This window comes from Vidua macroura, chromosome Z (assembly GCF_024509145.1).
Source record: "Vidua macroura isolate BioBank_ID:100142 chromosome Z, ASM2450914v1, whole genome shotgun sequence".
NCBI classification, from domain to species: Eukaryota; Metazoa; Chordata; class Aves; order Passeriformes; family Viduidae; genus Vidua; species Vidua macroura.
The window spans coordinates 29400724-29413369 of NC_071611.1; the positions used below are offsets into that span (position 1 = coordinate 29400724).

The following is a 12646-nucleotide window of genomic DNA, read 5'->3' on the forward strand; positions in this document are numbered from 1 at the left end:
TCACTACCATGCCATGGGCTTAGTTTGACCAAAATTTTTCTGTTAGAACTCATTTATCATTAAGGCTTTGAAGAGTGTGCTCAGGTGTTTTGGAACCATTCCCTTATTTCAAGAATATATACTTAGACTCTTTCCCAAGAAAGCAATAATCTAAACTCTTGGAATCATTAAAATTTTCTCTGATAACTCAGGTCAAGGCACTCGCAGCACAAGGTATTGCAAAATCTCCTAAAGGAAAATGGAAGGGGAAGGGAGGATGATGTTGACTTTGCAGTCATTCCTTTTGTTGTTCTTTTTCAGTGTTTACATATTCATAATTACTAGCAGTAAATGCAGGAAGCCACATAATTAAAGAATGTTTAACTAAATAATTCTTATTTCTTCCAAACAGAGTAATAGAAGTAAAACTGTTACAGTTTGAGCTTTTCAGCCCAAATGCACACTGTGGCTCCTGGAGTAAAACAGGGTACTTTTTCAGATGTGATTTAGTATATAGGATGAAGGAGGATGAAGTAATATCAAGTGCCAAGTCAATTTTGAAGCTGAAACTACACACCAACATTTCATGTAAAGTCAATTCCTTCCCTACCACAACTTTTCTCTCCTCCAGCTTGCTCATACTGTGCCCTTGACAAGTCAGCTAAATTAAGGAGTTATACTGTAAGAACTGACTTTTCAAATAAGCTAGAATTCTGAAAAGATTCAGAGCAATTAAAAAAATACAACAGCCACACTGATGGGTCATAAGGTTGACAAGCAGTCTCAAAACAGATCACAAAACACTACTGGGGCAAAGAGGAAAGGTGAGAGTGGGAATGTCTTAACAGGGTTTCAGAAAACTAGAGAGGGCCTGATAAGTATCACACCCTTCATATTTGAAATGGCTTAATTAAAAGCCTTTTTCAGAGTTGGAAGACTAAATAGAACGGAAAAGGAATACACAGCTTGAAACTCTTATCTCGATATTGGCTAAGATAATTTCAAATATTACAGGCATTCCCCTATATTTCTTCTTGGAAGTTTAATTATAAAAAATTTGGTCAAATGAATAAAAATCATTTGACAACACTTCACTACCCCTAATCTCTCTGCTTGTGTCTTTTGCCGTATTTGAATTTATATGTGGGAGTGTTTTCTTTTGAAAATTGAAAGGGAAGCAAAAAATAATGACCAAAATTACTTAAAAGCTGGGAAAAAAAAAACTTTAGTTTCTCAGAAATATGCCTTTAAGTATGACTTATTCTAATATAAAAACACATACACTTCAAGCAAGTGTAGGCTATTACACATCCCTGCAGTTAAGAAAATAAAACCAAAACCCAAAAATGAACAAAAGACAAATGTTCAAGCAATCTTTATAATCACATGGATAATTAAACTGTAGACTAGACCATGGCAAGTGGTAGCCTACCCACTTCACGATGCACAGAAATAGATTTATTAGCCAGTCTTTTCTGCTTTTTAACTCTCTTTGAGCCGGATCTGTTGCTTGAGCAATTTCATTCAAATTCATAAAACAAAATCATCCAGCTGGAATGCATAAACTTTCAGTCTACCAAGGCTGCTTCATGGCAAACTGTGGCCCAAAAGCTGAAGCTGGACACTATTATCTTCTACTACAATGCTGGTAAAGTAAAGATATAGTAAGTGTACTTAAAAGGAAAATCATCCAACATACCTTTGGAAGCTCTTCAATCTGATTAGCATCTAAATACAGTTCTTCCAAGGTCTTTTCAAAAGTAAAAATCTCCTTAGGCACCTGCTCCAGGCTGCAGTGAGAATAATCAAGTGTAGTCACAGTTTCCTCCTCTCCACGCAGACAGCGGCATGGCACTAGCCGCAAAAACAAATTCCGCTTTGTTGTCATTTTCAGGCACTGCAAAAGGGAGATTGGTCAATTTATAAACCAGGACAACCTCAGAAATTCTCACTTGCAGTTTCTCAAACTTCCACTGGCTGCAAAATACTGAAAAGAAGTAGCATATATATGTTTCTGCATATATATTTGTATACACATAAGACACAGTGAGGAGCACGGACTTACTTTCTTTTAAATACAACAGAACTCTGACATTAAATGGGGTTAACACATGTGCAGATACCAGAAGATGAAGCCAAAGTTTAGCCTATGATTCGTCACCAACTAACACAATCCACCAACTACACTGCAGAGAATCAGAGAACTTTGAAACGGGCATTTCTGAACTGTTAATTGTGCCTTTACAGTACAGCTTATCACACCTTTACAACGGTCAGTGGGATATTTTTTTTTAGCACAACAAAATTCACCCTCTACAGAGAATTAAAATGTAGCTATAGGAAATCTAATCAGGTTTTTTTTTTGTACATGTAAATTCACATACCTTAATTCCAAATCCCTCATTTAATGACAGAATACAATAAAAAAGCCCAGTTCCTACTAACTGCTCTATCTGCAGTTTAAACAGACAGGTTTCCAAGTTCAGAGATAACAAGACGACCTCTTCTTGCAACTTCACTCCTCTTGGAAAACTTCAACACATCTTGCTGCGCACACTGGAACAAGAAAACTTCAGCTTGCTATGGGAATGTACCTTTCTTCCTTTAAACTCATTGTTACAACAGTTCATTCTAGTCTCCATGACTTCTACATTATCCCTATTTAGCCAGAGAAGGCAAACCTAAATGGTGCTGACTCTCTAATCACTGACAACATACACCAGCAATGTTCCTGCCTCTTTTCTTCTCTGCAACAGCACAAGTTTAGGTCTCTTTCTCTAAGAAGCAATGGATTTTCACAAAATCTTCAGAATGTCACCTCAGGTTTCAAGTTTGGCTGAAATTAGACGACAGACTTGATTTTTCAAGAAGGACCAACATATGCAGACGAACACCATGATCATGTCAGCTTCATTTCCTCAGGAAATTGGCCTAAAAATACATTCTTCCCCAAAACAGCACTGAGTATTTATTTTCTCAAACTGCCAACACTCCTAATGAAAATATGCCTTTTTTATCTCCTTTTTTTTTTTTAACTGCTGAAATTATATTTCAATTTCTGGATGAGTGACAGGAAAGTTTCTCCTCCAAATGCCAAAAAAGTCTTTCAGACACATTTAGTAGACTGCACTTCAACTTTCAGACAGTATGTTAGTAATTCAGGGAGAACATAAAATACCATGCCCACGGCACTGTGTAAAGTCACAAGCAAGACCCCTTTTCTCACTAATACAGAAACAAGTAATGCACTTCAATTTTCCTCTATGTGCAGCTTAACTTTGCAGATACTTCACGGTATGTATAATTCATATGGCAACAGATCAAGGGACTGCTATACTTTAGTGTTTTCATTAACCAGAAGTAGAATTTATCACTTAGGCTGTGAACAGTCGTATTCTACATACATCCATTAAAAAAATGGAAGAAAACTTTTCATTAGAATAGTGGGATGTCAAAACCTATTTGTTTAACAATGCTTCCATGTTGCTAGAATTTTGTTACAACATTGATTATTAGAACACAATATTTCCCATAAAACTGCAGCCATATTAGTTAAACAAGAAGTGATCTAATTTTTTTTTAACTATTTGACTGTACTGCAATACGAAGAGATTGGAGACTCCAAATTTCACACTGAGGATCCTCACAAAATGGAAAAGTCAGCAAAACAGACAGCATAACCTCCTCCTGCCTCTTTCACAGGAAAAGGCTCAAGAATTACATCCTCCAGCCACCCACAGACAGATGCCAAAGATGCTATGGAAGCTGATGTGCTCACTGGTCAAAGTTATCTATGCCTTCTCTAAGTCTCTGATGCTGCACATGAAATCACAAGTTGAATTCCCTGGCCAACATCTAAAAACAAAAAAGCTTTTGACAAAAAAGAAATTTTGTCTTATTTTGCTAGTAGTTCAGAGAATGGCACAGCTGTGGAAAAACACAATACTTCCAAAAGAAGCATCAACAGCAGTCTCTTTAAAGAGGAGTATAAACAGAAGAACATATGTCATGGAAACAAGCATTGGAAGCAGAGATTGTACATATGAATTGATTACCAGAAGTCTGGCAGGGAAAGGCACACCTATATCCCACCAGCTGCAGCTGTCAATAAATTCACTTTGTCCAGCCATTTCAACTTCTGAGAACTATATTTTGAAAGCAGAATATTAAGAAGTTTACTACATGCTTCATATAAATAACAAAAAAGATACTACTTGTTATTCAAATCCCTCAAAAAACACATTCATTACACTGTTTTTTTTTCATTACACTTCTTCAGTGGCTGTTCTTTTCACACAGAGTCTTACTTGTCCATGTCTCTACAGTTTCTGAAGCATCAAAACTCATAAAGCCTAACAATGCAAAACCCACACGTACCTAGTTTTCCTAACTTCTTTATTTTGTAAGAGAGATCTTGAGGTTTTGGAAGGCGTGGGGGAAAAAGGATCTGGTAAAAGATCACATGCATCCACAGCACTATAAACAGATTAGTAAACAAATGCCTGGACAATATCACAGTGCTGGGTCATATCTCCTTCAGTTACCATGTACCTTTAAGTAGCTAAGCTCACATCACATCTTAAGCCAAAACAGTCAAAACTCATATTAAGTATCAAATAAACAAACACCCCCTAAAGCACTGATTTGACCAACCTAGGTATATATCTAACAGTAACTCTTCAAAACCCAGGATGAACCAAAAAAGCTTCATTTAGGTGAAGGCAGGAAACTGCAATGTGATTTATTTCAAAATGATTTTATGTCTGTTCAAATTTTACTTATCTACAGATACAGGAAGAACTGTTTAACACTCATGTTCTACAACAGAGATGGCTGCCAATACTAGGAAATGGGTGCGTCAGGATAGTGGCAGGAAGCATTCCCCACTGTCACTCCTCTACAATATATATTTTATAAACCAACAGTCAGACATATGCACTTATCTGTCTCTGTCTACCAGTCTTGTGGTCAGTTGCCCAAGCAGAAAAGTTGTAATGGAGGAAAGGAATGAGAAAATACTGAAGAGAATCCACTGTTAGAACTATCAAAGACAGGAAAATGTAATTTCAGACACATATGCTTTTCCTATGTTGCTCAAATAGGAACTTCTCCATGTTTAGTTTGTAAATACACACTGTAAATACACAGAATGTAGTAAGTGACACAAAAGATAGTGATTTTTTCCTGCCCATAAAACAGTGTTCACAGCCAACAGGAAAATTATGACCTTTATATAGTTCTTGGGTTGTTTTGCATTTTTTTTTCACTTCTTGAAGGAATAGGAAGGGGAAAAAATCACTCTGTACAGGCTGCAGGTGTATATGTGCTCCACCGTGAACAATGGTCTGCAGGGGAATCTCCGTTCAAGTGCCTGAAGCACCTTTAACCCCCTCCTTCAGTGGCTCTGGTGTCTGCAGGGTTGTCTCACATATTCTCACTTTTCTTGGCTGGCTGTTGTACAGTTGGTTTTAATGCTTCCTTAAATATGTTATCACAGAGGTGCTACCACAATTGCTGACTGACTCAGCTTTGGCCAATAGTGGGCCCATCTTGGAAACAGCTGGAATTAGTTCCAACCAGCATGGGGGCAGCTTCAGGCAGCTTCTGCATGTGGTGAAGTCACACCTGCAGATCCCCTGTAGAATCCCAGAAGATAAGGGGCTAATGTGTTTGTCTCCAACACAAGTAGCACAGTGGCTGTGGCACCAAGGACTTTAGGTAACAACAGCCAAGGACTGTTGGCAGTAACATGCTGTGAGAAAGAACAAGATGTGACTGGACAAGGGGCCATATGGAGGTAGGACAGCACTTTTCTGGGACAAAGGTCTTTGATCTACCTCCTGGAGATAAGCACAGCTCAGTACAGCACAAACACAGAAATGAGGTGGAGAAGCAGGCACAAACTGTACTGGGGGAACAAGACCACCAAAGACCTCCAAAGCCCTCTGACCCATTTCCACAAGGACCTGGAAAAACAGACAGTGCATGATTACTAATTAACATAGAAAATCCAAAACTTTTCTCCAGGTCCAGGAAAGCTTACCAATTAAAAAGCCACCCAAAACCAAGCCCAAGTGCATAGGTGCCCCTAGTCCCTGGACATCCTATTGGCTAGATCAATACTGGAGCCAGCACTGGCTCTGTCTCTCTTACTCCCTCTCTCTCCATTTTAATTTGTCTCTTTTTCTCCTTCTTTTCACCCTACCCCCTTTATCCAAAATCCACTGATGTATACTTACATTAGGAGGTGTAGGACTAACAAACCAACTTGCATGCCATGTTTAATTAATTAACAAAACTTCATAAGCTTCTGTGGACTCTCTAATTTCACTTATTCCTTTTGAAAAGCATCTACAAATCTTGGGTTCTCCCTTCCCCTTTCAGGTGGGACATCATACCCCAACTACTAAATCCGTGCCACCTACACCCAATACAAACTATGAACAGTAAAACTGAATAGAATACAATCATGTAAATTATTGCAAAATGAAGCTGAAAAGAAAAGCATTGGTTTGAAGACAGTCAAAGATAACAAGATCAACAGCAAGCTTGGATATACACTAAATTCTAATCCAGAAGAGACTAGCATCATTTAGTTAACCATGACTCTTCCCTTTAACTCTGATGATTCCCTGCATACTCTCATCACCCATGTACCTGGCAGTTCAACAGCATCCAGAGACCTGCCAGAACCCCATGGGATATTTTCAGTTTAACCTCAAGTAGAGCTTAGGATCACAGTAATTTTGTCCTCAGTCTATGTTAATTTGTTTTGAAATTAGTCCCTTAGATTTCCTATCTGATGCTAACAGGATGGGATCACTGACGGTCAAGAAGGCACTGCTTCCCCCTTGCAGGCCTCATAAAAGGATGTTACATCAACAGCAGTTGAAAATGAAACTGGGTATCAGATGTCTATACAGAAAGGCAAGACGAACTAGGCACACAAAATACACAGTGAAGTACTTTTTAGTCCACCTCACTGTCTACAAACTAATGCAGAATTATGGAGCTGAGCACGTGTAAACAAAGAAAAGGGAAAAATTGTGTTGAGGAGTATGTAACCAAACATGCTGCCTGACAAATACAGAAAGGCTTAACTGACCAACTGACAGAAGTCCCAACATTTTCATGTTGAAACAAAGAATTATGAAAAAAACTGCAAGGGGTTTTTTTCTGCCTAAAGCAGCACCAAGCACCACAGAAGACACCAAAACACAGACTTTTTGGTTTCTCAATGAGACATACTATATTGTGAAAAGTAACAGCACAATGTACATGAATGTCTTCCAGTTAAAAAAAGCACTAGTTCTCGTGAACTTGGGAAAACTATAAGCAACATAGTTGTTTCTAGAAGGAACAAAAAACAACCTAGGTTTTTACAGTAAACAGAGCACAGAATTATTCACTCTTTAAACCCAAAGTACTTGGCACCTCTTACTTGTCAGGAACGGGGTGGGGAAAGTGTGTAGGGGGTGGCACTAAGGCTTGGTACAGACGCCCCCTAAGATCAATCCCATCCTCTTGTGCAGGAAAGGTGAACTCTTAAAATAACAAACTGCAACCACCATTTTGCACACCCTAGCTTGAAAGTGTGTTTCTCTTCAATCCTTTTTATTGTCACCTTTGGGAAACAAAAGGATGGCTCAAACCTGATGGCCATGGAAAAGGACCTGAAACATGCAAAAACAGTCTGCACTATGAAGAAGCCTTCCCTTTTTAAGGATCACTGGCATTCTCTGGTTGAGCTGGTGAAACCTCATTTGGCTACAATGCCAACTTCAGGTATTTTCACTGCTTCCTCCCTTTTCATCCAAGCTATTTCTTTGTGTCTCTTCTAGGGGAAAAAAAAAAAATCCCCAAACGGGACTGATTATGTCATACATTTCACTGAATGAAACTGGCAAACATACCAGTACGAACAAATGAACCAAAGTACTGCACTCTGGAGAAAGAACAAGTGGTTGGAAATAAAATGGGCACCATTTTAATATGAAGCTATAGTTTGAGGCTCCCTGGTTCTGGCATAAAAACAATGCTCAAATGCATCCATGGCTGTGTGTCCTCAAGCAGGCAAGGAACATCAAAAAACATGCTGTGCTTGCTCACAGACAACATTCAGAGAAAAAGAAATAAAAGCCATTACTCTTGAAACAACAATAGTGAATGGTAACAACAGGAGGAAGAACATGTTATAAATACAGTGAATGGCCAATTGTTAAATGAGAAAATATTAAGGATGCTTGCTAAATTTTTTGAGCAAGCTAAGAGAACAGAGAGCACAGAATTTAGATTGTTTTACTGATCCAGCATACCAGAATGTTACCAAACCCAGCCATTCTCTACTCCTAGCTTAATAAATATCAAGTTCAAAGTTTTTCTTGGGGTTAACTACTTTGCAAGTTCTCAGTGCATCTACACATTAAAATAACCAAAACAAACCACCCAAAACCATCCACCCATCTCCAAGGGCCAGGGCAGCAAGATAATTTCAGTTAATTGCCAGAAAAGCAATGTCAGGTATGAATTCTAGAGACATTTGCTTAAATTATCTCTTTTTTTTTCCATTCTATAAATAAATTCCAACCAAATTTCTATTTTGCTTTGATTTAAAATAATCAGAAATCCTTTACGTAATTAGAATGAGAAGCTTCTTATCAACCCATACTATAAAATCTCTTTACTTGTTGCAGTTACAATGCTGTTACCTGTATCCCCCACATTTTCTTTATTCAACAACAGCATTTTCCTGCTTTACTGGAGTGAAAGAATCTCTGACTAGACTATGTATTGTAACAGATACTTTTTAGCTGAAAAGTTAATCTAAACTGCCTACACTACAACAAACCTCAGGAGTTAATTTTAACAAGTAAAATCCACCCTAAGCATATCAAAAGAACTCTTTAGAATAATTATTTCTATTTATTTTCCAAAATAAAGCAGTCAGCAGTACTTGGCCTTATCATGGAAAAAGCTTAACAATGACAAAACCAGAATGACTCTGTCAAAACAGAACACAAGCATTATTTTTAAAGAAGAAAATCTCTGGCAAATTACCTATGTAATAAAATGTTCTATTTCAAGTGCAGCCTTTAGCTGAAATGCAGTAATACTCAATATCCTTATAAGCCTAGACCAAGACATCAGTAAGTCAGATGTATATGGGAGTATAGATCTGTATTTCAATCACCCTAGTATTTTTTGGAGAGAGACAACATGACTCAGCACACAGTCCAAGAAGTTCCTGCAGATCATTGACAGTAGCTTTTTGACATAAGTGATAGAAAAGCCAACAAGGAAAGGTGTGTTGTGGGACTTTGTACTGTACAAACAAGCCAAGAAGGACTGAAAACGTGAAAGTTGGGGGCAACCAGGAGATGGTGGAACTCAAGACGACCAGGTGCAGAAGAAGCAAAGCAGCAATCAGGACTAGAACCCTGAACTTCCAAAGAGCTAACTTCCGTCTCTTCTAAGACCTGCTTAGCAGAATGTCATGGGTTAGGGCTCTAGAGAAGAAGGGGGTCCAAGAAAGCTGGTCAATATTCAAGCATTATTTATTTCCTCCAAGCTTGAAATCAGTGCATTCCCATGAACCAAAAATTAAACAAAGGGGGCAGGAACCGTTTATGAATGAGCAGGGGATTTCTAACAAATCTTGAACAGAAGAATTAAATTTATGGAATGTGGAAAACAGGACAGGCCACATGGGAGCATGACAGGAACATTGTCACAGAATGCAAGGAGGTAACAAGAAAGGCCAAAACCCACTTCCAGTTGAGTCTGTAAAAGGAATATCAAGGACAACAAGCAGGGCTTCTACAAGTAGATCAGCAGCAAAAGGAATACTAGGTAAAATGTGGGGTCACTGCTGAATCAGATAGTTGTCCTGGTGAAGGAAGACAGAGAGAAGGCAGAATTACTGAATGTCACAGAGATGATGAGGGGTCTGGAGCATCTCTCTTACGAGGAGAGACTGAGAGAGCTGGGCCTGTTTAGTCTAGAGAAGAGAAGACTGAGAGGGGGGATCTCATCACTGCATATAAATATCGGAAAGGTGGATGCCAAGAGGATGGTGCCAGACTCTTTTCAGTGGTGCCCAGATACTGGACAAGAAGCAATGGCAATAAACTAAAACACAAGAAATTTCACCTCAAGATGAGGAAAATTTCTTTATGTCGAGGGTGGCAGAGCACTAGACAGGCTGCCCACAGAGGTCATGGAGTCTCCCTCTCTGAAGATATTCAAAACCCAGATAGACCTGTTCCTTTGTAACCTGCTCTAGGTGACCCTGCCTTGGATGAGGTGATGTCATTGTAACTGTAACTCTTCTGTGATTCTGTGTATTTCAGGCAAGATCATTCACAGCAATAACCGTACAAAAAAAGGGAGAGAGAAAAATTACAGTTTAAGTTTACTGGAAAACATTATATTTTAAAATATTCAGATAACCAAGCAACTGTACTTGTTACTTTTTTTTTAAGTATTTATATTGACTTTTCATAATAACACTATTTAACAATACACAGCAACACACACACACACTGTCATAACACAATTGCAGCCCAGTAGCTGCAAATATGTTCTCACACATTTTCTTTTGCTCTTTTTCTGTGACAGCCCTAGAAAATAACTTCCATCTGGACAGTAAATCTATCCAAGTAAGTGCCAGTATAGCACTTCCTCTAAGAATGGTTTCTAATTGGATACCATTAACAACACTGCTGAGATTAGCATTAGATCTGAGCTTCATTTCTGATGTTTCACTTGATTGCATATTCTTTGGGTGTGTATTTGTCATGCTACTAAGAAAGCCTTAAGAGGGAGGAATAAATTGGTTTTTAAAACTACTGCATTTGAATCTCATCCAATTCTCTTCCTTAAATCAAAAAGAAAAAAGAAACACCATATAAATGCAGTGATTTTTACAACAGCAAACTAAGTCTAAAGGAAACTGCAGGAGTCCCACAAATCTTCATGGAATATGCAACAACCCAAGCTTCTTTAAAAGCCATGACATTGATATTTCAGTATTTCAACTCTGATGTTTTCAGATGGCTGATAAATTCCTTTACATTATCAAACTGAGACAGATTTAATTTTTCTCATTTTTAAGTTAATACATAGCCAGAAATATGAAATATTTATCCCAACAGGACACTGAAGTGCACTCCATCCCCCACTAGCCACATCTTTTTTTTTTAAATATGCAGTGGAAATAATCACAGCTACTATATACCTAGTAATCACAGCTATTTAGTGTAGCTATCTGGAACTAAGCTACTTCAGAACTGCTTTGCTTTCCGAATCCACTAATTTCTATGTCAAATAGCCTTATTTTCTTTCACTGCTACTGTGAAAAAGATCCACAGAAATAAATTCCTGACTTTCTATACAAAGAAAACAATGAAAATTAAATACACAAAGCAACCAGACTAAAAGATGGCAAGCTTCTGGCAAAGGTAAAAAACCATAATAAACAGCTTATGATTCAGGTTTAGTTTTTTGAAGGATTACTACTGTATGAGAAAATATTTTAGCACATACAGTTACCATCTATTCCAGCAGAAAGGAAGAGATACTGTCTTAATTCCTCTAGTTATACCACCACAGTCAAAAGAGATGAACTAGCACAGCGAAAGTGAAGGCAAGAGGCAGTGCTAGTCATATGCCCACAAGAAGCAACAAACCTTATGGTGCAGCAAGCACAGCTGAGGCAGTGCAGCAACAGCACGGATTATTAGCTCAGTAGAGAATGCCAAAGCACACAAAGCTTACAGCATTGTAGGCTACACAAAAGTTTAGAAAACAAAAGCATGTGCACATGCTTCTCTCTACTTATGCATTGCTGTTTATAGAAATGCCAGATAAAATATGCAGAAGATTTTGTATCCTTTGAACCAGTATTTTATAGTCTCAAAATTAAAGTAATTGAGGGGTCAATATTTATTAGCACTTCCACAATCTGAGCAGCACTATTAATAAAATCAGAGGAGATGGAAGCTGCTGTCATATTATGTTGGGGTTTTTTTTCTGGGGCAGGAGGGGGACTCGGCAGTAACAGTTCCTCTACAGGAATTCATATAGAACTTACAACGACTAAATATTCTACTGGGTACTCTTTTTATTCATGGAAAATACTTGCCTCTACAAAGCCTTACACTATGAGGCAAAAGCCAGTTAGTGCCATCTGCATTAGCATCATTTAATAAAGAAAAAAGCTGATTCTGAACATGTGTTGCTTTTCCATAGAGCTTTGAAAGCAAATCAAACTTTGTCTTGTTAACACTTTTCACATTTTTATATATGCTCTCTAGCTAAAAAATGTCAACACACCAGTAAGAGACAAAGTATATGATGTACTGTATGTCTAGGCTTTAGAGCAGCAAACCAAAAAGGACAGCAGGAGGCTCAACAAAAATTTCTAGCATTTTTTCAAGCACCTTTTATCCAAGTTTTCAAGAAAAATATGCTTATAATTTGTAAGAACTGAAAAAAAATACAAAACTCAGTATTCTAAAGTTCTTAAGCCAAAACACTTAATGGACTCTGAGCTTTAAAACATAATTATTTTACTTTTTCATATATTTCCCCTTCTATATAAGCACACAAATGCATGTAAATAAATATAATTTACTTGGGTCTTCAATAGATATTCAGAGCTAAAAAA

General features: G+C 37.8%; 1 protein-coding gene across 7 annotated transcripts in view; it reads right to left on the reverse strand.

The window, feature by feature from the left end:
• ERBIN (erbb2 interacting protein) overlaps nt 1–12646 on the reverse strand; it is a 115744-nt gene that overhangs the window by 61526 nt on the left and 41572 nt on the right. For all 7 annotated transcript variants that reach the window (XM_054002721.1, XM_054002720.1, XM_054002718.1 and 4 more), the window contains one exon: nt 1679–1876. In XM_054002721.1, the coding sequence (XP_053858696.1) occupies nt 1679–1867 (189 nt within the window). In that variant the 5' untranslated portion in view covers nt 1868–1876. The remainder of the gene's footprint in view (nt 1–1678; nt 1877–12646) is intronic.